Source organism: Daphnia pulicaria, chromosome 5 (genome assembly GCF_021234035.1).
Source record: "Daphnia pulicaria isolate SC F1-1A chromosome 5, SC_F0-13Bv2, whole genome shotgun sequence".
In the NCBI taxonomy this organism is placed as follows: domain Eukaryota; kingdom Metazoa; phylum Arthropoda; class Branchiopoda; order Diplostraca; family Daphniidae; genus Daphnia; species Daphnia pulicaria.
This window is the reverse complement of record NC_060917.1, coordinates 3,714,527-3,738,450: the sequence shown is the minus strand read 5'-3', so window position 1 is coordinate 3,738,450 and position 23,924 is coordinate 3,714,527. Positions and strand designations below refer to the sequence as shown.

At 40.7% G+C, this 23,924-nt stretch overlaps 3 protein-coding genes across 8 annotated transcripts; all 3 read right to left on the bottom strand.

Annotated features, from left to right (window-relative positions):
- Positions 1-610: 610 nt before the first annotated feature.
- Positions 611-12,129, bottom strand: LOC124340949 (inositol-trisphosphate 3-kinase C-like). 5 transcript variants are annotated; one of them, XM_046793791.1, is made up of 9 exons: positions 11,876-12,129; positions 9,589-9,900; positions 8,007-8,826; positions 2,333-2,435; positions 2,099-2,245; positions 1,889-2,016; positions 1,568-1,819; positions 1,424-1,495; positions 611-1,354 (listed from the first exon to the last, which is right to left on the bottom strand). In XM_046793791.1, exons 2-9 carry the CDS (start codon positions 9,804-9,806, stop codon positions 1,124-1,126), a joined length of 1,971 nt encoding a protein of 656 aa, XP_046649747.1. In that variant the 5' UTR covers positions 9,807-9,900; positions 11,876-12,129; the 3' UTR covers positions 611-1,123. The 5 variants fall into 5 exon arrangements, with proteins under 5 accessions (XP_046649747.1, XP_046649752.1, XP_046649751.1 ...); XM_046793796.1 differs by lacking the exon at positions 11,876-12,129 and adding an exon at positions 11,140-11,223; XM_046793795.1 differs by lacking the exon at positions 11,876-12,129 and adding an exon at positions 11,000-11,133.
- A 113-nt stretch (positions 12,130-12,242) lies between these two features.
- Positions 12,243-14,769, bottom strand: LOC124341115 (protein farnesyltransferase subunit beta-like). Its single transcript, XM_046794050.1, has 10 exons — positions 14,552-14,769; positions 14,271-14,414; positions 14,088-14,200; positions 13,895-14,020; positions 13,602-13,828; positions 13,470-13,543; positions 13,269-13,401; positions 13,092-13,209; positions 12,876-12,984; positions 12,243-12,790 (listed from the first exon to the last, which is right to left on the bottom strand). Exons 1-10 carry the CDS (start codon positions 14,684-14,686, stop codon positions 12,704-12,706), a joined length of 1,266 nt encoding a protein of 421 aa, XP_046650006.1. The 5' UTR covers positions 14,687-14,769; the 3' UTR covers positions 12,243-12,703.
- Positions 14,770-14,977: 208 nt separating this feature from the next.
- Positions 14,978-23,621, bottom strand: LOC124340773 (autophagy-related protein 2 homolog A-like). Of its 2 annotated transcripts, none has more exons than XM_046793401.1 (29): positions 23,234-23,621; positions 23,002-23,170; positions 22,674-22,929; positions 22,225-22,561; positions 22,059-22,168; positions 21,833-21,984; positions 21,672-21,765; positions 21,537-21,607; positions 21,122-21,404; positions 20,897-21,053; positions 20,701-20,834; positions 20,516-20,636; positions 20,348-20,442; positions 19,793-20,277; positions 19,408-19,731; positions 19,176-19,339; positions 18,968-19,118; positions 18,709-18,896; positions 18,455-18,642; positions 17,534-18,350; positions 17,237-17,460; positions 16,966-17,152; positions 16,670-16,903; positions 16,493-16,592; positions 16,096-16,420; positions 15,899-16,020; positions 15,667-15,821; positions 15,444-15,590; positions 14,978-15,380 (listed from the first exon to the last, which is right to left on the bottom strand). In XM_046793401.1, the coding sequence occupies exons 1-29, from the start codon at positions 23,399-23,401 to the stop codon at positions 15,153-15,155; spliced, it is 6,186 nt and encodes a 2,061-aa protein (XP_046649357.1). In that variant the 5' UTR covers positions 23,402-23,621; the 3' UTR covers positions 14,978-15,152. The 2 variants fall into 2 exon arrangements, with proteins under 2 accessions (XP_046649357.1, XP_046649356.1); XM_046793400.1 differs by having other exon boundaries at positions 16,096-16,423; positions 23,234-23,620.
- Between the last annotated feature and the right edge of the window lie 303 nt (positions 23,622-23,924).

Here is a 23,924-nt window from a genome sequence, read left to right as displayed (position 1 = left end):
GGCCTAGGTATGAGCAGCTGAGGGTGGGTGGGTGGCTCGAACAAAATTGACACCCAGGGTGAATCACAGCTCCGTGGCCGTAACTGTAGAAGGCTATGGTTCACACTGACTGACTGACAGTATTTTCAGCTCGCACGATGTCCGCTAGGTTTTCTGTTCTCTTATCCAACTGCGTCACATTACCGTGGTCTATACAATATGACGACCTTAACAGGAAATACATGAGAATCATAGAACAAAAATCAAAAAGAGAGCTGTAAATGTTTGGTTATAAAGTGATACATCCTTTTTTAACCCAATAAAACGCATTAAAGTGTGACTGCACTTCCTTACTGTAGACTGTTGGCCATTTCAACGCACAACAAGATGAAAATGAATTAATGTTCTAGAAATCACATATCCTAAAACAGACATCACTTTCAACATGATTCGATTATACTAGAAATTTTATTGAGAAAAGGTTTGAATGGTTTAAACTAGCAACCCATGACTCGTAATGAAAAAAAGTGAGTTTCTCATAGTTTCCTTCCTAGAAATAATAAATACGGAAAACGGTGGAATTTATGAACAGAGCCGGTTACCAACTTGATAGATTGGTTAATCGCAATTCTTAATGCTGCAATAGTATATTTTAAGCTAGATAGTTGTGTCAGAAATACTCTTTAAAAAACACTAAAGTTAATTATTGACATAGTTCGAATGGGACAGTTTGGGAACAGCACGAATGTATCAAAAATTTAAGGAATCCTGAAAAATGGCACGTGCGCTGCCCGAATCCACACATGAAAAAAAAGGGAAAAATATTCAACAGATTTACAGACAGTAATTGAAGAGGCACTTGGAAATGATCAGTTGACGTAAACCGTAGTTTTCATCAGAGAGATTGCACTGGAAATGTAAATCATTTCGTGTCCGATAACGACATTAAATATGACACACGAATAGCAGTCATTATCTCCTGTACTCCTAACCAATTAAACTTGGAACGTTCTTTGGGAATGACAGCTCTCGCATTATCAAAAAAACAAAACAACGAGGCTCAAATTGGACCCATCGTTTACATATAGTACGTGTAAGTTTTTTTTTCAAAAGAAATTTTGTATAATTGCCGATATCGATGTGTTTAGGTTGGATTGGTGGTGTGGTTTTGGTCCCGATTCACCAATAGTTGGTCCAGCAGCTGCGTTAGATTGCACAAACCAATCAGGTAACCGTCTTCGTGATTGCCCACACGCCAGGGGCTGTTGTGATCGATCTGGACTCCGCCTGGCAGCCGATGAGTCTTAGCAAAATCGATCATCCAAATATTTGCTTTGCTGTGATCGTGGACGAAAAGCAACGACGTGCCGATCAACTGTTAGGATTAAATTTTAAGATTTGATGAAATCAGTAAAACAAATACTTTTAAGTCAACTGTAGTTACCTCATGCATTGCGAAAAATTCGGAACGAGCCAATGTGGCTTGCAATTGATTCAGTCGCTCAATATATTTAGCCTGATAAAAATAGCATGCTCATTAACAAACAACTCAAATCTAAAAATCCAGCCTAATTTCCGTTATATTTACCAATGCGTGAGGATGATGCTGCACAAAATCATGTAGAACGCTCACAATCTGTTGAGAAGAGCCTACAGTTTTGTAGTCTTTACTGGAACTACCATCCTGTTTGCGGATGCCTTCGATCCGGAAGCCCAAAGTGGCCGTCGATGAAATAGTCTCTCGCCACACCATGTATCTCGGTTTGGTCACGCCACCCATTTGAAGTTCCTCAGCCGTCGGGGCGCTCGGATCTACTTGTAACATTTTCTCAAACATATCCTGCAATTAGGTATTGTTGCGGTTAAACTTGTTCAGTTTGCCCGGGTTTAACACAACAAATGTATATACTTTTCGTAATTTTGGTTTGAGTTTGGCTTTTGCCAACTCGTCTTCGAGATAAGTGCGCACTCCCAGTTTGCAATCCATAACGGACGGGTTGCGAAAGTCTCCCAGAAGGTCTTCCAGAACTAGAAATTCTGCGAGCCGATACAACAAGAGAATAATTAATTGGGGGATCTCTTAGTTGTCTGAGCTAAAGAATATTGATAAGGCCATTACTCTCGCCATCGTCGGATGTCACATTGCCCTTATAAGAGGGTATGAATGGCCGAAGCGGATCCTTCATCAACAGCTGGAAGCAGCTTTCTTCTTTGGGGCAGAGTTTCTTCAGGATGGTGCCGCGCTCGCCTCCAAGTTTGAAATTGCCTGCATAACGAGGAAATGGAAATGAGGATGTTTCTTTTCTTTTTTTAAAGGCATCCAACAGCAAATGAATAAAAAATGATGTCTAACCCTGGTGGCCGGCCAATTGAACCCAAGGGTAGCGCTGGCGTCGAAATGTCTGAACAAATGGGGACCACTGGACGGCGCTGCGCACTTTACGCCACGCTGAGACCTGGCAAAAATCAATTTAAACAGTCCGCTCCTTATTCTCTTTTCGTTCAAACACAATAACAACCCAAAGTCAGCATTATACACACAAACAAGATTCGACATCCCCCTCCATAAAAAAAAATCCTAATGGCAAATCAACATGAAACATTGGCCAGACTCCGCCCTCCCCCTCTTTCCCCTGCTGAGCATCATTCAAGATCCCGGCGAGCATGGCGGGGAATCACGAAATGAGCTCTCTCTCTCTCTCTACTAAAGCTCTGCACTGTTTTTGCATCGACATTAAGCGGCGCGGCCTCAATCGATGGCGTGAAGGAGGTATCCAACTCGCGCTTAATAGGGACGTGGCCCAATAATGGTGTATCCTTTCTGTCGAAACTAAACGGAGATCCTGTATTAGAGTCGGTGCATGTCAGAGAGCAAAAAGAGAGAGAGAGACGGGATGGAAAGAAGAAGAAGAAAAAAAAAAGAACCACGGTCAGCAGTATTACGCTCTAGCGTCCAAATCAGGCGCTATACAACAACAACAAGGAGGAGTATAAAGGGAAGACAGACCAAGGCAACAACAACTTTCACTAGAAGCATTTTTCTATGTCTCATTTGACCCAGACATTTCTCTTTCTCTTTACACGCTTTTTCATCCTCTTGCTTTTCTGCTTCCATTCGTTTTCGTCGTATACACACATATATATGCAGCACGCATAATATGTATACTACATTGTTTTCTTTATTTATTTTCTCGTCGCGAGTTATTGGCTGACAATCTTTGGCCCAGGTAGCCCACAGACTCTCTCTATTATTCGATCTCCTTTTCGTTCGGTTATAGTTCGCTGCAACTAGTAAATTGTCTGGCCAACATTTATTTTTTTGGGAAATGAGGCCTCAGGGAACCGGGCCCTCCACATTAAAAAAATCGTGCAGGTTTCGCATTCAGTTCAGAATAAAGTGTACTCGACCGTCTTTGGTAAAGCTCCGACCATAGATGCGGGTCGGGATATGGGGGAGAAGGCAACGCTAAATTTTCCGTCACGCAATAATTCTGGTGAATATTGACAGGAGTAAATGAGAGAAAGAGAGAGAAAGAGAGAGAGTTGGCTGCGGGTTTTTTCGTTACACCGCCAAGGTACCACCCAGCTGATCAGTAGATAGGCCTGTGATGTTTATGTTTTTAAGGCCATATACTGTAGATGGCGAATAATGCGCACTCGGACAGTATTTTTTGTTTTTACGAGTGACCACAGCTAGTGAATGGCCACCAACATGTCTATACAGTGTAATAAACAGGCAAAGATAAAAAAAAAAAAAGCACGGTACGTTTCGCGTTCAATCATTTTGTCCGGCTGGTATGCTATTGTGTGTCGTTCATGGCCTCGGGACAGACAACTCAGCCTTTACAAAATAAACGCGGTCTCTGCGCGTGTAGGTGTTGCAGAAGGTGGTGGCCGCTTGTGGGTACATGGAGAAGCGATGGTTTGGTGGCCGATAAGGGTTTCTCCCAGCTTCAACCCCCTTTCCTCCTCCTCTTTTTCTTGCTCTCTCGTCTATTTTCCCAACTCTGTCTCACTCCTTATTTATGCACATTCAATAGCACGACCTTTGATTCCTTCTACGATTCTTTTTACGACACACTGCGCGTTGTGTGGGCTCGTCACTTACTTTCACAACTGGAGGTCGAGCTTGATGGACTTGGCCGTCCGTCTCGGCCTCCCAGTCCGACCAGGACGAATCATCTCCGGAGCTGGACGAAGAGTCGCCGTACGAATTGTTACGTCCCCGGACGTCCATCGGTCCCGACAGGCTCTGACTGTAGCCATCGTAACCTAACGAAACAGCCGCCATTCGACGATTCAAATTTTTTTACAAATCAAAATCCTTACAACCAAGAAACTCTCAATTCGAGATGAAGTTCACGTCAAAAACAGCTAAACGTTAGCAAACACAAACTGGTTACTCCGAAATGAAACGTTCAGGCAAGCACGAAAACACGGCACTGACTGGAACACCGTCGCAGGAGGTAACGTCACATCTCCAGCAGTCGAGTTCCTTTTGAAAAAGGTGATAGGGCTATACAATCGAACGAACCATCTGTTTCAATACGCAACCACTGTACGCTAAACCCTACACACTGTCACTGACGTGGGCGACTATTTCGATCGTGCAATGCAAACATTCATGCAGACGTCAATAAAAAAGAAAAAAAGGGGAGGAAATGTAAAGAATTCCAGTTCTCACAAAAGAAACAACAAACAAGTGTCCGGTGTTTTTTGTTCCGGACTATCCGAAGTTGTGGGTAACCAAAACGAAAAAAAAAAAAAAAAGATGCGCAAGGTTTTCAATTCCCGCTCAACTGCGTGTTTTTTTGGACAGACCTCAGAGGGCACGCGTGCGTCAAGAGGCTACTTTAGAAGCCAACTGCGGTCGGATGGGAAAGTTGTCGTCACTTTATCAGCTCAGCTGTTTCTTTTTTCTTTCCTTTTTTTTCTCCTCATGATTATTTATTTTTTTTTTCTCTCTCTCTCATTCTCTCTTCTTCTTTTCTAACTCATTTTTCAAAAATAGTTTTATATGCGCCGGGCCGACGCAGTAACTCTTGCACGAGCCCATTTTCTTCCAGCCGTTATATGGATATAGCCGCTGTGCCGAACATGACTTGGAAGCTTTTTTTTTTCCTTTTTCCTTTTTTAACGCCAGGGCAATAACCGAAAAGGAGAGACTATGATTTGTGTTAACAAGACAAAGCCAAAACGAGAGCGCCAACAAGACTGGAGCTAATTGAAGGGCAGTTGTCGCGTTCCCCTTTTGGCCTCCTCCCTCCCTCCCGTGTTAGTGTATAGTTATTAGCGATCATCTCTGCGCTCACCAGTTAGTGGCTCGTATTCACACAACAAAAGAACTGGTAACAATGTTCTCTTGGCTGGAGGTGGGGGATCGGCAATTCAACAGTGGTTTCAACGCATTGTGTGTCAACGGCGTCTTGTGTTGGGCGTTTTGGTTTGATTAGGCTAATCTAGATGTGCTAAATAATATATACCATACCAAGCCCTTGCACGCCCCCCTTGTCACGCCAAATAGGTCGATCCAGTTGGGGGGTTAGCCGACACCAAGACTCGCTTCGTGCGTCATGTATCTTGATTCCTAATGCGCGTTTAATGACAGTCTTCCGTTACGGAGACGGATTTCCTTTAACTCTCTTTCTTTCTTTTATCTCTCTCTCACTCTCTCTAGCTTCAGATGTCATTCTTCAATTGTCATGAAACAATTTGACAAGGCAAGACATAAGGAAAAGAGTCAAAGAGGAAAGAGAAACGCTGCACAGAGTTTTCCTTCCCGTCATTTCGGAATGGCTTGATTGGAACCGAAATCAGAGGAAACGTACAAATAAAACCCGCACGTTGTGTAGGCGACAAGCTGTGTGCGTAGATTGTATGCCATACTTATTGCTCTCTATTCACTCGAGTCTTTTTTTCTCTGTCGTCCTTCATTTCAGCTCGGCAGTTGCAACTTGCAACTGTGTTTTTCCCCCCTCTCTTGCACCTTTATTCTTTCGCCATATATAGTCCGAACCATTGACTTTCACGGCTGAAAGGCTTCTCTTTCTTGAGTTATTTGAAGAAGAGGATCCGGTACAGAAACCATCGCGGAACAGCCATCGTCCAAATTTGGTGAAACAAGATTTCCTAAGTTATATAGCCTTTCTATATCATCTATCTATCCCTATCTGAGATTATGAATTAACGCTCTTTCTTTATTCAGAATAGACAATACCGCATTCTTCGTTTCTGAAAACAAATCGACAGTGTATGCAGATTGCACGATAGCAACGTGACAAAGTTGATCTGATGCCATCAAAATGTTGGCATCCACCCAACCCAAATCGCTATGCAAAAAACAAAAAACCCAAAAATGTGAAATGAAGGATAACTTTTGTAGAAACTTGACTATTGAACAACGTGAATTTGACGCACCGCTATTATAACACACTCCAGCGGTTGGAATGACGCACAATAATTTCTGCACGACTTTAATACGAGCACATCAACGACTAGGTTAAAGAAAAAAAAAAGGGAAATAAAAACTTGTAGCCCTACTGTAACTTTTGAATTTGGTTGTGGCAACAACACACACACACACACACTTAAAGCCACACACCATGAAGCCAGATAGCAACAGCTTTCCTTTTCCGTCTGGTTTGTTTGATTGCATTGGACTTTTTAATTCTATTTCATTTTTTTAAAAGTTCCCTTTTTTTTCTAGTCTTCTTTTTTTTTTCAATTTGCCGGTGAGACATTCAAAGTTGAACTGATAAGAATAAAAAGGAAAAGAAAGGGAAATAAAATCGACCCCATTCGAGGCTTTGGGTTACTCCTTAGCCTGTAGTACCGAATGGCCTCAATTTGTCTGTACACAGAGCTCTAGAGCAGACACCAATGCCGCCGTTTGACAAAGTTGATTAAACCAGACACAAAGCGAATCGAAATGTGTGTGTGTGGCGTAGATTAGAGAAGAATTCCAGATCGATAGTCTTTCTCCAGCTCGTTAGACAAGAGGAAAGCAGAAAGCAACAACAACAATGAAACGAAGACCGCCCCCCCCCATCCCGCACAGTCGCCATCATTAGCGTTTAGCCGTTTACCACTCGAGCGCCCTAGAGCGGATGAATTACTACTTCCACCATACTACTACTATTATTACTGTTAGTACCGCTACAACTATGGCAGCCGACTTTGCAGAAGAAAAAGCGGTTTCGATAATGGCTGCGGCACGTTGGTCGTTAACTAAAGACACGATTGAAACATGACCATCTACGGGTAAGAGATATCCCTCGCGCTTATTCACGTTTCGTTATTTATTTTTTTTCTAAATCGAAAAATAAATAAAAGAACGAAAATGAAGTCAAGAAAAACGCATTCTGGGTCACGTGCGATCTGTACCTATAGCCAAAACGGTAGAGAACCCCGCCAAAGAGAGATCAAGGCACGACCATTTCACGGACCAAGTGCCGGCGATAAAGTATGCGCCCTTTTAAAAAAAGCAAGTTTAGATAATGCGATTCACATCGATTTTTTTATTTTGAAAAGCCAAACACTGCGACTGAATTGCACAGCACGTTGAATTGCCTTTAGCCGAAAACGATACGAAATAGCACCGGCTGTGCAGTCGCCAACACGCTCTGGGGGTCTGCATCCCACCAACCAAGATAGTTTTACAAATAGCGCGAAAGCAACCAAGCTCGATTCATTCTTTCCGTCATGCCAAATGAAACTGTAAACGCTATTTTGTGGTCCAGCACATCGTTTTGAAAGAAAATGGTTGAACCGCACAGCCAACAAACTACGTCTGCAATCTTGTAAACTGATATGACCCTTTCGGAGATCCAAGATATCGATCCCAGAATGGCATGCAAGATTTCACAGCCATCAAAATTTCATCGAAAATTAACGAGTGTTGAAAAAAAAAAAACTAAACATAGCAGGGAAAAACTTCTACGCGTCACCTAGAGCTCCTCACTTCCGTATAATCTACCAAAGTTATAACAGCCAATTTTTGAACAAGCAATAAAATAATCAGCACGTACCTTTGTGGACGAATTGGTATCGTCGGTTGAAGATTCCTCTTGTTTCGTTGGTTCACCTCCTTCGGGTACGTCCGGCGACATTTCAAAACTCAACTGAAACGGCTGATGAGGATCAGCTTGGAAGCAGGTGGAAGGAGCCTGGGCAGAGCATGGGCCCGGACAGCACGGTTCCATGTCCAGTGTGGCCAGAGAGCTGCAACTGCTGCAATCAGATAGTCGGCGAACGGAGAGCAAGCTGGAAGATAACGCAGTGTCATCATCTATAGATCCTTGTCCAGGGAGAATAAGAAAACCACTTGATCCGGCTCTGTACGATGACGACCAGCCCCAAGATGCAGCACTATTCTCGGCCTGGTCCATTTCGTGTGTCGTGTCCTGTCCAGAGCTGGAATGTGACGAAAGGGTCGGACTGGGCAGTTCGTTGAGGCGATAGTATCCGTTGGCCGAAATGGCTGTGTCGCCGTTTTCAATAGGATCGTCTGAACAGTCACTGACCACTACTGAGGGCATCCGCATGGTGCTAACCAGACGTCGGCCAGTTGGCGAGAAGTGATCTCTCAGATCGTTTGCACATTCGTTGTAGCCGCTATCCCATGAAAGGCTCGTGCACACTCGACTCTGCTGCTCTTGCTGATTCGGCTGCGGTGGCTGGGAGGATCCCGAGGCTGCTGCGCTGCTTCCGCTGCTAATATCTTCATCCGATACTGCTCCTATCTCCTCCTGCTGTGCCGACTGATAACCGTGCAGCCATCCGCTGGCCATGGCGACTAATGTCCGCTTCATGCACAGGCAGTCCAGACTTCTGCAACGCCTCCTTCCGCTGCACAGACAATGTTTTTGATTGTTTCTTTTCAACACACACTTGTTTTTTTTTTTTCTCAAATGAATTAAATTAAGGTTTCAAGGCTGGGTTGACACAAAGAAATTGGCAAACGCACAAAATGGTGACGCGAACGAGTACACGAACATACTGCTATAAAGACAAAGAGCAATTGGACTCGATCTCTATTTGGAACGCAACTAAGATGTTAGATCGCCAGTTTCCCAAAACCACGTCCATTTTGTGGTGTTGGTTTTAGCTCTACAAGACGAAGAATGTAAACGTGCAACAGGCAGGGCAGGACAAACTGCGAGAAAGCGAAAATTCGTCTGGAAAATAAAAAGCATGTGGCAACAACGAGAGTGTAGATGGACATAGCGGGTTAGCGGCAGGATTATCCGCTATCAACCGACCATCACTCAACGTCTACTAGATCAAGCCATCTAAAACTCTTGTTCCACTGTGTGCAAGCTAGACCGCCAACGGGAGGCCCATTTCTGCGCACACACAAAAAAGTACAGGAACGCAATTTCGTCAATAGTATTTTTGGGTTTTCTTGTTGTTGGCTATAGACACAGGCAACTACTTTCAATAGTCATCAATCACTATCGTTTCCATGACTCCCCCCCCCCCCCCCACACACACACACTCGTTGGTTAAAGCGTGAATATTTCCATAAGTCATCATCGGTTGTACTCATTACACTACTCTCTACTTTCGAATCGCGAACACAAAATGAAAACACGCAAACATAAGACACACCTTGGAAAGTGACTGTCCGCTGCAACATGGTCCGGATCGCTGTACGTTTTGTGGCGTTGCGGTCGCTGGTTGCTCATCGGTAGATCCGCAGTGGACAGGCTTTTCTTCGTGCGATTCCAGGAGTGATGCGTCGACGAAAAACTGGATGGATCCGCGGTGGTATTACGAACGACAGACGGCTCGCCGCTGCGGTGGCGACAACTGCAGTCAATTCTCATCGCGGCGTAATACTAGCGGATGATTTTCCAGTAACTCAGACAAGTTGAGGGTTTCTCGTTGACGAGTACATCTTGACTGTACTCGTCGGTCTGCCTAAATCAGCAAAGATGAGGAATGAAAAAGAAGCACTGAATTTTAATTGGACTGAATCGCCTTCACGCTGCGCAGAGAAAACAAATGTCTACCACTAGTTAGCAACACGTCCTTTCACACTGGTGACAGACTATGTTTTGCGTCACCAACGATCGAGTTTGGCCGAGAGAGATCCAAAAAAAAGACCCGTTCACTCAACAACGGGAAAACTCGGTCAAAAGCTCTCGTAATTTTCTTTTGAGGGCCAATCAATGAAAGAGAAGAAGGAAGAAAATGATTGAACAGTCAGTTTTGGGCAGTCAGGGCCTCGGCCCACTATATGGTGGTGTAGTAGCTTTTTATCTAACTGACGGGCTGAAGTAACCTCGGAGTTAAACTCGAATAAAGAATAGAAAATGAAACCGGTGCAGTCGAGACGGACCAAAAAATTTCGCCTCGTCGGATGAAGAAAACAAAAACAAACTTCGAAAAAGACTTTCGCTCGTCACACGCCGCCAGCACTCTCTTTTATTCTCGATCAAAACAACAGCAACCGCTACGGGCAACAACGGGACGCAAAAAAGAAACAGAGGCTGCTGGGATGATGACGTCAAAAATGCCCTTTTTAACATACGATGCTATGATATGGCGAATAAGGGGGGAGACTTCCAAAACTAACAAACTAGATTAAGGTTGTTTCGTTTCTTCTCGTTTCATCGGAATGGCGTCTGTCTGATTCTACACCAAACACGTCTTTCGTAGCCCACTGCTTTTTCGATCGAAAACGACAAATCACATATTGAGAATAGACGTAGACATATATTTTCCAATTCCCCAAAATAAATGTCGAAGTTCCTTTGATGGTCGTCTGGTTGACACTTGATACTGCAAATTCTTTTCTTTTGTATGCCCCAAGGAATTTATACTAAAATAGCAAGCACTCCACCCACCATTTTTTAAAAAATCTCGTTCAACAGATGACTAGCACGCGCCTCACGCACATACAAAAACACGACATTAAATTTAATGAACGTCTACAGCAAGAACGTCTTTCAAACAAACTGTCGCAGCGAAATTCGTAACTACGCCACAAATGAGAATGGCAAGAACTTTGACGAACGTGTAGGGATATTCTCGAGGGCGTTTACTAAGGAATAGGTTTTCTCAATGCCAGTAGTGGGTCGCTAGTAGTCACGAGTTGGAAGGAGAAGGAGAAACAAAAAAAAAACAAGATTATGGTGCCAACATAACAACAGAGACTTCAACTGATGAATGGTTTTATCGTTGGTGTAGTGTCGAGTTTCTGTCTGTGTCGTTCGTTGTTTCTCGCCCAGAGGTTTTTCACGAGGGAGTGTTTATTTCCCACAGCATTCGGCCGCACGAAAGCATCCAAAACCCCAGGGTCGATACCAACTTTCGTGAAAAGAGCAACGCCAAATTCATTCTCGTGGATAACTTACGTTTGGGCAACCTGGTGGCTTTTACTCTCAAGTGAGCCGATAACATATCTAACGTACACTTCACAGAAGTGTACACTGTAGTCAGATAAAAACAAAGATTCACTTTTGACTAAAATTTCGTCAATCAAAGTGATAGTTTTGCTGTGTGTAAGAAAATGAGTCGACATGCAGCCTGCCAAAAGTCAGAACGCCACCGTAAATTGAAGGGCGTGAGAAGACCCAGCAGATGAATAGAATCTGCTAGCTTCAGTTGGATTTCTCTCAGTCATTCAACTCACAATCATACAGACTTTTAAGATTAGAGTGAAAGAGAAAACGTGGTATGACTCATAATAACTCTAATCCACCGTCATTCAACAGGTCGTTGGCAACACTGAATTTCTTCTTCGTCGGTTTTGAATGGATCGACCGTAGCTATCGAGAATTACCACCACCACGAGACCCATTTCTCACAATAAATGCTGCGGTGGCGTATCATCATGTAGGTAGCATATTCAATGAAGGAAAGGGACAAGAACAAAACAAAAATGGCTTACCTTCATAGGGACACGAGTGCCTTTACAAACGTGGCTTGGCTTCTATATCCGACACGACGACGACGTTGGCTTTTCTTTTCAACTAGGCCAGGGACTGACACTGAACGGAGTGATTCGATGTTTTCGTTCCTAGGCAATTTCGACTGATCACAGATGATATATACAGAATACGTCTTGAAAAGAAAATCTGAAGAAGAACCACATGGCCACATGCAACCAACTACGTCCACAGGCATTTGTGGACTGGTCTGTCAGTACACGTCTGCTAGCCTGTTGCAGTCGTATTTTTTTTTCTTTCTCCGATGACGTCATCTGTTTGTGACGTAGGTACATTTTACCCGCAGCTATCTAATATCAACAAAGGATGCAACATATCTAATATATTTATTTATATTACGGGAGAGACCCACACAAGTTTATCTCGGTAAAGTAAAAGCTGTGATATGGGGCTAATAAGCTTCAGAAAATACAACAGGTATAAAACGCACGATGGAAAAGTTTAAGAGCGGAAGTTAAGCAGCTCTTTAGAGGGGACAAAATTTGAACTTTACGCCTATTTGCGACAGTCTCATCTGACGTGCTTCACGTCCAGTAATCAGTTAAGTACCCAGATCCTGGCCACCTATCTAATTTTTCAAACAATCAGCACATTTTATAGTTGAAAGGGATGTAAGTGCTGGTTGTCAGCAACCGATATGAGCAGTCCAGCGATTCTCACCAATACGGCTTTTAAAATGCAAAAAGGAAACACACTTTAAAACGGGAAGATAAGAGCTCAGTTTATTTCAAAGAGGAAGATGATGGGTACGTCGTTACTACCGCAACTGGTCAAATCCTTAAAGGCTGCGAATTAAAATAGTTCAGTGCACTCATCACAGCATTCACACCCAGATTATAGATGGGATGGGTCAAAGCCTATAAAAAAGAAACCATTTAGCTTAGCTTTATTCATATTCAAAATGTTTATTAATTTTTGTTTTGTTTTTGTTTTCTTTATTACCAGTTCGTTGGTTGGGCTACCTACGATGGATGACTTTCCAGAGCCGCTTACATGCTGTGCTATGGAAAGACCACTTAATCCATAACAAGTGTGATAGAAATCACGAGGTCTATAAATTACGTTTAGATGTTAGATTCGTAAGAATAATAAAAATGTTCAAGTAATTTCACATAGCGGTTCAAGTTGCAATGCGAAAACATTTGTTCCAACTATTACCGCCCAGGTTTGTCGAGAAGTCCGCCGAACGGGTGTTGACAACACACGAGCAAATACTCCTGAAGAGCTTCTTGGTTAAAGAGCCATCTCTTTGCATCTAACGCTTCGCTATATTGATCTTTGGTGAATGTACAATTAGGTCATTATCAATCACAACAGTAAAAGGTAATAGCCTACCCGATTTCGCTAACAGGAAATGCAACAAAGGGAAAAGTGCACCTTGCCAGAATGAGTAGCAGCCATCCACCAGTTTATTTGTTCTTCCTTGAAAACCCCCTTCAAATTTCATTTGCCGATTGCAAGCCCATCTCTAAAATAAAAACAAAAACACTTAACCACAAATAACCTTAATAAACATATATAATTTTTCTTTTTTACCAATAGACATCTTACGTTACATTTGCTTTCTTGGCCTAGAAGTGTAAGTGCAGCTAGAGCGCAAAATGTATAACCTGTGGTGAATGAGAATAAATATAATTTTTGTCAACTTGTTTTTTGTTGCCTATTAACCTCCATGTGCTTCCTGATTTGGAGTTCCAGCAAAACCCCCTTCATATGTCTGGCATTTCAGAATCCATTCACTGGTACCACTGAAAAGTTTCTGATCTACAATGCCTGTTAACTTTGCTACAACAACTGCACAGTATGTTCCTCTGACGTCCACTTCACCCCCAACATGCAAAGCAAATGCCCCTTCCTCATTTCTGCAGTTCATTAAGAAATTATATAAATTTGTCCTGGAAGTGGAATAATATAAAATTAAATATCATAAATTGTGTTAGGCATTCCAAGATTTATGCAACCTGTTGATTATTTTGAATGCTTCTTCGGACTGAAGGATAACGAGGGCATTAACTGCTGCATATGTAGGTGCTAGATGTGAATATTGAAAAGGTCCGCCACCAAATCCCCCTGTAGGGTTCTGACATCTGCCAGTGCAATGTTTTAATTATGATAAACTATGATCTTATTTAAATATGAAAAAAATAACATTACAAATTTAAAAATGAGATCACAGCATTTTTTGTTTCATCTGGTAATGGAACTTCTAGAAGTTCTAATGAATGGAGGTTCCAGTAGCAGACCCATGTTCTGCTTGCATCTAAACACTGTTTAAAAGAAATTCAGCATGTATGTATATTTAACGAAAACACAAACATATGAGCTCTATAGGCCTACCTCATAAGATGCTGAAAGTTTGCTTAGGCCATGTCTGACAAAATCAACAATCTGAAGTCGGTTTAGCCTGGGTAAAGTGGTATCTATCTCATGATTTTCTAAAAAAGTTTCCAATATATGTTCGATAGTGGATTCAACTTTCACCTGAAAATACAGCACATTAAAAATAAATACCGTTTTACAAATACCACACAATTGTTAAGGAGAAACAAAACAAAAGCATTCTAATTTTCACATGTTAGTAAGTAAAGTTGAAGCACCAGGTGCCAGAATCACTCAACCTGTTCATCACTTGTAACGGTGGGGTTTCCTTCAACATCTAGGTGAATACGAGGCGTACATAATTCTATAAATTGGTGAGTTATTTCCAATGGTTCAGTTTGAAGAGAATTGGCAGAGATTGAAAATGAAGTCATTTTTCAATTTTTCAGTTCAGAAGTTATAAAAAAACGAGGAAATAAACAAAAGCCATCTAGTTTAGAGAAACTGAACCATCGTGCACATCACTGACTAGTAGCGCCATCAAGTGAAATAAAAGGGTTGCTTCTGTCTTCTAGATGGTTTCAATTTGAGTTCTGGGTAGGGTGGGTTGAGAAAAAATCGTGAACTTGAACGAATTGAACGAACATAGTGTAAAAACAAAAACGAGAACTTTTTTGTTTGTTTGTTTTCATTTTTTAAATTACATAAACGAAAACTATCGGAAGAAGAGTATGGAAATCAATGTATATTTTCTGACGTTATACAGTGTTCGACAATTATGGAAAAATTTTAACTAAGCGTATAAAAGCGATCATAGAAAGTAGACCAAAAAATGTTAAGGGAAAAAAGGCAGCAGCTGCTATTGCAGATCGCAACAAGGCTGAGTTTTAGATACAGTTTTCAATCGTCTTGTCTCCATTTGTCACTGGCTTCCTTGCGCGTGTCGGGCATTAACTGGCTTTGAACGCCACCAATCACATTGAAAGTGGCTTCAGTTGCTAAAATTATTGGCTTGACTACAATGGGAGGAATTTGTCGTAAAACACCACCTACGGCTCCTGTCATGCCTTTTTGCTCGGCTTCTTCGTTAGCGACACGGACTAAAGTTTGAGCGGTTTCTCCCAAACCCTATATTTGTAAAATGTGAATTATAGATTTCAAGTCAATTTCGTAACCTCTCAAAATAATTACTTCTCTAACGACTTGGTAAGCTTTTGCTACTCCATCACGAATGTCTACGGGCTGGACTTGTCGACGACGGCGTCCTCGAGATCCCGTCCGAGTTCTCCTCACACTTGGGCCAGGTGAAACTACGTCATATGCCGTTTCGGCAGCGCTCTGTTTCATTAAGTTATAATAAAATTATGAAATATTTGTGTTTGTTTTTATTTCAGTTATTTGTAATAATACACACCTGTAATGTCTGTACCAGCCGAGAAGTCAATTCCAAAATTGCCAACGCAGCCGAGGTACTAAATGCATTAGCACCGCGCTGCAGTCCACGTACGATTCGGCCATCTTTTTGAAATTGTTCGATTGGTAACCAAAAGAGATCGCGGACTCCTTGAACTAAAGGTTTGAATGTTATGAATTGGTAGCAGATAAAAAAATTATTGTTATGTTTGAGAAATGTATCAAATGTTTACCTAATTGAACTATTGAATGCATCGGGCCCACACCAGCCATCACAGAGGGTAGTTGATTCTTTTTTATGTCCATTAGCCACTCATTAAGTGCATATGCAATCAGCTTATGAGCACCTAAAAGCCTACATTTCACAACACATTTCATTAAGTACTTTGAAATCTAAAAAAAAAAAAATAAAATAAAATAAAAATCTCACCCATGACGATGGGAAAGTCGTTTAAGAGTCAACTGCGAACAATTCAATTGTCCAAGCCCGACCAAAAGTCCAGAAAAAGACGGACCTTGGCTAAGATCAACCCCTTTGCCGTGATAGTCAAAACGAATCAAAACGTCGGGGGAAAAGATAAACGATCTAAAGTATACAGGTGGGGAAACTGCTAAGTCGCTGCTGTCGGCACTACTAATTGAATCTGGTTGATTCGGAAAGTCTCGGCTACCCATAGTTGGTGAAATAACTTCGCCTGCTACACCCATCACGGGAACTGCAATAGGTGTATTCATGGAGGATTTCCCCCCTTCTTCTTCTAACATAAAAAATGAAATGATAAGAAATAATCCAAAAATAATTACAAATAAAAATGTAAAGAACGAACCTTCACTATGGCCTCCTGCTTCTGACAAGGCAGAGGAAAATTCACTCATAAAAGTAAGCGTGTCTTGATCTATATGTAGGCGTAGAGGTAAAATAGAGACCTGTAAGGAGACCAACGAAAATTTCTTTAAGCATTTCTTCTTTAAACAAACATTATAGAAGAGCTTGATTCGATTACTTTTAAACAGCACTCCAAAGCCGGAAGATGCAAATCAGGTCTAACATGTAACGCTTTAATCAGAACCATATTAGCATGAGCTTGTCGGGGTCGAGCCTCACAGCAGTATTGATACAAAAATTTGTTGATATGTGATTCGGCTAGGCGATCCCTGATTTCTATATCACCAATTGTCAGGACTTGACGAGAAGCTTGGAAAGTATCCTCAGGGTATACCTCGTGTATGAAGCGAACCTGTTCAATAACGATTAATTTGAAATTAATATTACACGGTATATGGTGTATTTACTGTATACCTTATTCATTTGGAGCTCTAATTTGACATCCTGTTGTCTGTTACAACCTCCTGTATGGTTCTGAAGCCTACGTCCACCACTACTGGAGCTCCCAGCTAAGTGGGATTTATTTTCAGCTGATGGTCGAATTTTCACTTGTTCCTGACTGTCTTTTGAAAAACTAACAGTTCGATGAAACTTGTTTTTGCTGCAGAAAAACCACAATAACGGGATTACGATAAATAAGATTACTGTTAAAGTTAAAATAAAGTAAAAGAATAAAATTAAAAACCTTGAACTAGGAAATGAAGTAGATGATAATTTTGGGAAATCTTGACCACCAAAGACTTCCCAAATCACAGTCATTTCCCCCAAGGTGTAGCGCATGACCGGGACAGGAAAATTTTTTGGAGCTTTAAGAACATCAGTTTTTCCAATAGGAGGCGCAAAGTGTCCCTCTACAACTTGAACTGGATCTGACGTTAACTGACGAATTTGGGGTTCACCGCCACGAGGCTACAACAAAAGAGAATGAAAAGAAAAATATTAAAATACAAATAAAATTATTAGAGGGGAAAAAATGACTGACTGTAAAGCCGATGCCAGGATCATTTTCCAAGATGCAAAATTCTTCTTCTAATTTCGGGCAATCGTCGCACGCAGGATCAAGAGCATCATCCATAAGTTGCTGATCTATTTCCTTGTGCCAAATTCCGCAGGGTTCGCTTTGATCGTCGATAACATTCTCCTTCTTAATAGGAGCTCGATTCTCATCCGGAAAGAAAAACACTTCAGTCGTATTGGAAACCAACTGTTCTTTTGGTGATACTTTTTGATGCCGCTGATGCTGGACAGGACTTGAATCTTGCATTGCTTCGGCCATCAAATCATTGACTTGTGCTTCTACTTCCTGCCCATGAAGAGATGACAGAGAGCCCCCTACTGCACTATTCAACCCACTTCTCATCAAACCACTTTCACTCGAGTCTTCCGACATGGCGATTCCTTTTTCATCGAAATCCCCGTCATCAGCCAAATATGTTATTAGATCGAGTAGCAGGCGACAAGAATCAGCGCAAGTCCTTAAACGTACTACATTTAAAGATGCTTGTAGTTCAACAAAAGGACTTTTGATTTCGCCGATTTCAATTTTGTTCTTTGACGAGGTTTCTGTAGGTTGTTGTTTTTCGCGTATTCTTAAAGACAACTCAATCAGGTCAATATCTAAGACGCAGACGTAGTCTCGCCGAAGATTTACCGTTCCGTAGCTTACACGATTTGACAAATATAAGGCGGCATCTTCCATAACGAAACGTAGCACCGAAGAGTTGGTTTGAGCCATGATGTTGCTAGATACATTCAATGTCCCAAGACTAAGAAATGCTCTAGCGGGCAAATAAAGTGGCCTAAATTAAAAAATATTAAATATGAGTGAGTATTAAAATACGTGCACACACACAAAGAATTAAATTGTAAGATAGAAACAGTAACGAAAAGACAAACAAACTACCTATAGTCGATTCCGCAGTTTGAAAGATTCAGATGAAGTTCTGTAATAACAGTTGGTGTACGATATCCTGCTATAGGATAGTCAACAACGTCAAAAAAGTCGATAAGCTGATTGAACCAACTCTGAGCTGGAAGACCAAATCGATGGCGAAGAGTCCCTCCTTGAAGCGATATAGCCGTTTTGAAAGTCTATTCAAATAAAAGATGAAAACCCTGCACAACTTTAAATTAATAAATTAAATAAAGTAGTCTGACCTTTATTTCCTGGCGGGTATCATTATGAATCTTTAATGCCAAAGAAAGCATCGGCCCGCTTTCTAACTGTTCACGTCCCACTTTGGTATCATTAGATGATGGGTAAATAACCTGATCGACTCGGCTTGTTTGGTGGATTTTGGAGTTGGGTCGATTACCAGCATCATCGTAAGAATTTAGAACATACCCTAATATTTTCCATCAATCATAACAAATTAGCGATAGATTCATTTCAACTATTTAAAATAATGACTAATACCATTATGAGACAGAGATGCTTTTGAAGCTTGAAAACAGACATATCCCGTTTGAGCATCTCCTTTAAAAGCGGTCACTGAAAACAGCCTCCCGTCTTCGACTGTACACTGGACCTCTCCGTGGTGAGTCATACTATCGTTGCCAAATGAATCCTTCACAAATCTACAATTAGAAAGAATATTTTGAGAAAAAAAAATTATAAAAATTACCTTGAGTTGACAGAACAACGTTCCAGATCCTTTGCCAATATTGACTGACACACACATTTTACTTGGAGAAGATTTTGCGCCTTTTTTAATGTTCCATTGATCTTGACGATTTTTCATGTAGGAAAAAGTCCCACTTTCACCTTCATCAGACTCCGAATCCGATTCTGTGATAATATAATAGTAAGTAAGTACCGTATTGAGACTGTAGTATAAAAATTCAATATACTATTACCGTAAGCCACTCCAGATTTGCACATAATAAACATATTAGGAATCGGGCTTTGCAAAACAGCTGAACTAAGTCCACTGAAACTGGACATGTTTTGAGTCTCATGTCCATGAGAGGCGAAATATTCAGGAGCCGATGGCTCCCACAAGCATAAATCCGTTGATAGCCTGTTGTAGATCGTTTCAAAAAACTGCTTTGATGGCAACAGAATCGTAGCCTTCGGAATGGAAATGTCTATCTGTGTTAGACACATTTTTGAAGCTACAGCCATAAACTCCGCGATCTCTTCACTGTTGCCAGGAACCAGTAACTCATCTAGAGTCGAACCTTAAAAATTCCAGATTAATTAGAAAAACATAACAGATTCCATCTTTGACGTTTTTCTAACCTTCGTCACGATGATTATGTCCTTTATGAATGCGCCGTTGTTTACTGAAAGGTGAGGGTTGGGAAGAAGTTATACCAAGTAAAGCTTCTCCTGTTGACATAGTCATGACATCGATATCTTCTTCGTTTTCGTGGTTTGTTTCATCGTGATCTTCTAGCTCAAAACCATTAGTTTGAGAAGGTCGAAGTGTAAATGTTATTCGAGGTAGGTCATAATGCCCAGCACCGTCAGCTATATCAACGTCGTCCCCATCTTGAGCAGTAGCTTGCAAAAAGTTTATGGTTTCTTGGCCCGCTTTTTCTTGGTAGCTACCAAGTGCTTCTTTGCAGACAAGGTGGAAAGTTGTAATTGTTTCGTTGGGAACGAATGTAGAGTTTAAAACTACTTCATAGAGAGCAAAGGATAAAATATCGGGACGAAGACACCTTCGCCACCAAGGGTTCCGCTGCATATCATGGACAGGCCGCAAATCCGGAATAGGGAACCTAAAGAATTTGACCAATTCAATAGTTATTTTTATTTCTATTCAACTTTTTTCTTCAACTATTTAATTACCTCAACTTAACATTAATTTTGGGTGATGACACACTGAAGTATGTCTGACAAAGTGAATCATTGTCTAAGATGGCATCAACGCTGGGATGCTTCTCCTTTGCCGAACATAATAATCAGATAGACCATAATTATTCATCAATAAATTCCAAAAATAAATATTTAAAGTACCTGATACATTTGATTGAACTTAGCCTTTGGACTATTCAAGAAATTCGGCCGATTTAAAAGGGCTGTAATACGATCAACAATCGACATATCGATTTCAACCTCGCACGGACTGAGGCAAATACTGTGTTTCAAATAAAAAAATTACGACACTGTCAAATAAATAATAGAACACGGTACAAATTTACTTGATATGCATCTCGGGTTTGGAAGGGTTCCGAACTTTCTGTAAAATACGCCCAGGTTGATGAGAAACAAACTTCAACTGAAGGTTTGGCTTTGGTTGGATAGATCCATCCACATTTGGGAAGAAGTTGATAATCTAATTTAAAAGAGTAAGATGACAGTTTAAACATATAAAATTTGGCAAAACTAGTCACTTACGGAACTGTAGTCAATCCCACTTTTAGGCACTGAAGGATTTTTTTCTAAGAGGCATTCCAAGACGTCTGCCACGGCCACGGTCAAATTAAATTCCAAAGTAGTTCCTACAGCAGAATCCTGCTCGGTGCCAGTAATACTTATAGGGGCCAGAATAATTCTAAAGCAACCGAACATAACTGATCAATAACGAGTAAATAAAAAAAAATTGCAGCGATCTTTTCTTACCGTAAATAACTTTTAGTACAGGCCGAATCAAGCTTTTCTTTAGCAACAGATAAATCTTTAATTCCAGCTCCAGCCAAACTAAATAGCCCTAGTTTTCCAAAGAAAAAATTGGCCAAAGAACGCATTTGTTCGACGGAAGAAGCTGCTAATTGGCCTGTAGTTGAACTGCAAGTGAGGATATCTTCATGAAGCAGCAGAGCTGCTAGACTTCCCATTTTAACAGAGAACCGCATTCGCACAGCTGCGTTATCCTCCGTCGCGGAGAATCCATTCTCAGACAAATCTGATCAAGCATCGAGCAGAGTAATTACGTTAGCACAAGAAAATACTTACAAGAAAACGCTGATTTAAAGAGCGAACGCGCTACATAAAAAGGGCATTATACCCATGGAAATTTAAATGATACGTTACATACTGTGGAAGGTACGATTGTTAGCTTTGCAAGGTCGAGTTGAAGGAGAATCGTTACGCCCGTTGTTTTCACATCTAAAATAAGATAAAAGATTAGGACAATCTAGCAAAAATTGCGAAAAGAAAAATATTTACTTACGATGAGCCAGTTGAAGGTCGCTGATGTTTTGATTCCATTTGTATTTTCTCGGGGGACGATGGTTCAAAAGCATGAAACTCATCATCACTGTCATCTGTGGATGACAATAATAAATAAATAACGCAATGACAATATTCTATAAAGTTAATTACGATTCCAACCTAAGTATCCAGTGGACCAGCCTTTCCTACTGAGTGATTCTCCTGGAACGTTTGTCGTACTAGTTGTTTGTTTTATTTGTTGTTGGAGCTCGTTTTCGATCCGGCGATAGTCTGAGAGTTGCATAGGCTTTTCAGTACGTTTGCATTTGATGCTAAAAGGCGGGAGGAAAAAATTAGCGTGCTTTATTTTATTTTTATTTTATATCATTTTAATAATTCAAATTACTTAATCTCAGAAGTTGGCAGGAGCAAAGCTTGAAATATCGCATGGAATGAATGAAGTTGCCGAGGTGAAATGAATACGAGCGTTGACCCCAGTGTTACGTCTAGCTCCATCTAATATATAATCGAACTAATAAAAGTATTTGGTAAAATCAAATATCCGACTATACCTTGGGCCCTGGCAAGGTGTCACACTGTTTGTATCGTACTGCTATTTCATGTCTGCCACTTAGTTTTCCACAAAGAATCGTAGTATCGGAAACTTTTATTTGCTCTTGAGACTTATTGCTTTGATTGGATTCTGAAAACGAATCGGAATTCGAGGCACTTTCAGAAGAAGAACAATAGCTTCTTGACTGTGTTTTTTCATTTGCGGCAAATTCATCAGAATAGATTGAAACACCTTCCAATCTTAATTTTTTAGTTGCATATGCTGATTTTTCATTGACAATTTGCTCTCCTTTAGGAATACTTTGGTCCAGTCCTGCCATATCATAGTAATCCACTCTGGGAAGCAAAACATTTACTTTTAGTTAAATTGAATGCTTTATCAACATCAGGAGGATTTTGTCAATATTAAGACCTACTTAGCAGATACTTCAGATTATTAATTATTTACCTTTTAATATGGATTTCTATTCCAACACCTGACAGAGAGCTTTGAGGAACATGTTCTAATCTGATGACAGTGTCAATGAAGCGAACTTTTATGCGTGCTAGAACTGTTTCGAGTGTTTGGGCAAATAATTCCAGTCCCTCAAAGGAATTTTGAGATTCATCCAAAGGTTCACCTTCATTTTGCTTCAAGCACTCTTCTGCAAGCTGCATACTTGTAGTCATAATCATACTATTGATCATAGATTCCCACATAAATGCTATCATTAAAATGAAAAGGAATTCGAATTACTATACGAATTAAAATTTTACAACGGTTTTCAACTTCATACCATTCTTGCATTGTTGCTTTGGATTAACAACCAAGCAAAGTCCTTTTATTTCTACAAAACTACTGTCACTGAGTAGAGCTGACCATGGAACAGACACTGATACTTCTGCTATAGACCCATCTAAAAATTCTACTGGAAAACCTTGTTCATCACTAAGGTCATTCAATGCCTGCAAATAAAAATCAAGGGGGTGTTTACATACAACTTTAATTAACTTTAATTTCTTATTTACCTCTACATCAAGGTTTACATCTTTTACACAACCAGTTCCTTTGTACAGATCTACACTCAATTGATCTAATCCTAATTTTGTTTCCAAGAATCGACCAAGATAATGTTGCAGCAAATATCTGCATGCCCTTTTCTTGATAGCCTCAGACCAAGGAAAATACCAAGGCATTTTGGATTTTGGCTAGATGCAGAATTTCTTTAAATCTTTAAAATACCAACTTCACACACTGTTAGAATGTTTTCCCAAATGATTTTTGCTTTATTCACTGAATTAGGTTTTACTTGAGTACATTATACACAACTTTTAAACGTATCAACTAACTCGCGAATGTACGCATTTAAGAGTGCGTATTTACAGCTGTTCGACGATTCGACCTTTGTTTATTATTTTGTTTTCCCTTTTTGTTCGTACACTTCCGTAAATCTGTAAAGATGCACCATCTAGTGATGAAAATACATAAAGAAAACGCCATCTATAGCAAGGAAGCAGAAAATTGAATGCGTAGATTTCGGCGTATTTCTGGCCTTCCCTTCAGTGCCTTCAGTTCCGTTTTGTGTATAAATTTTCCAGTTAATTTCAGGGATTGTGTTTAGCTCTGGAAAGCATGGGGTACAACAACTAATGCAAGAACAATATGAATTAGCTATAGTGCCAGAAGAATTTTAATTTAATTTAATAGACTGTTCCTATT

What these genes read in the sequence shown, in the direction of transcription:
- LOC124340949 (XM_046793791.1), bottom strand. Translation starts at nt 9,806, where the DNA reads ATGAGAATTGACTGCAGTTGTCGCCACCGCAGCGGCGAGCCGTCTGTC. An exon ending in TCAATTGGCCGGCCACCAGG is followed by an intron (nt 2,246 to 2,332) that starts GTTAGACATCAT and finishes CTCGTTATGCAG; the next exon opens with GCAATTTCAAACTTGGAGGC. An exon ending in TCAAACCAAAATTACGAAAA is followed by an intron (nt 1,820 to 1,888) that starts GTATATACATTT and finishes ACCTAATTGCAG; the next exon opens with GATATGTTTGAGAAAATGTT.
- LOC124341115 (XM_046794050.1), bottom strand. Translation starts at nt 14,686, where the DNA reads ATGACTTCATTTTCAATCTCTGCCAATTCTCTTCAAACTGAACCATTG. An exon ending in GTGATCTCATTTTTAAATTT is followed by an intron (nt 14,021 to 14,087) that starts GTAATGTTATTT and finishes TTGCACTGGCAG; the next exon opens with ATGTCAGAACCCTACAGGGG. An exon ending in CTTCTCGACAAACCTGGGCG is followed by an intron (nt 12,985 to 13,091) that starts GTAATAGTTGGA and finishes CGTAATTTATAG; the next exon opens with ACCTCGTGATTTCTATCACA.
- LOC124340773 (XM_046793400.1), bottom strand. Translation starts at nt 23,401, where the DNA reads ATGCCTTGGTATTTTCCTTGGTCTGAGGCTATCAAGAAAAGGGCATGC. An exon ending in AAACCCGAGATGCATATCAA is followed by an intron (nt 20,637 to 20,700) that starts GTAAATTTGTAC and finishes TTTGAAACACAG; the next exon opens with TATTTGCCTCAGTCCGTGCG. An exon ending in GGCTGGTACAGACATTACAG is followed by an intron (nt 15,591 to 15,666) that starts GTGTGTATTATT and finishes TTAATGAAACAG; the next exon opens with AGCGCTGCCGAAACGGCATA.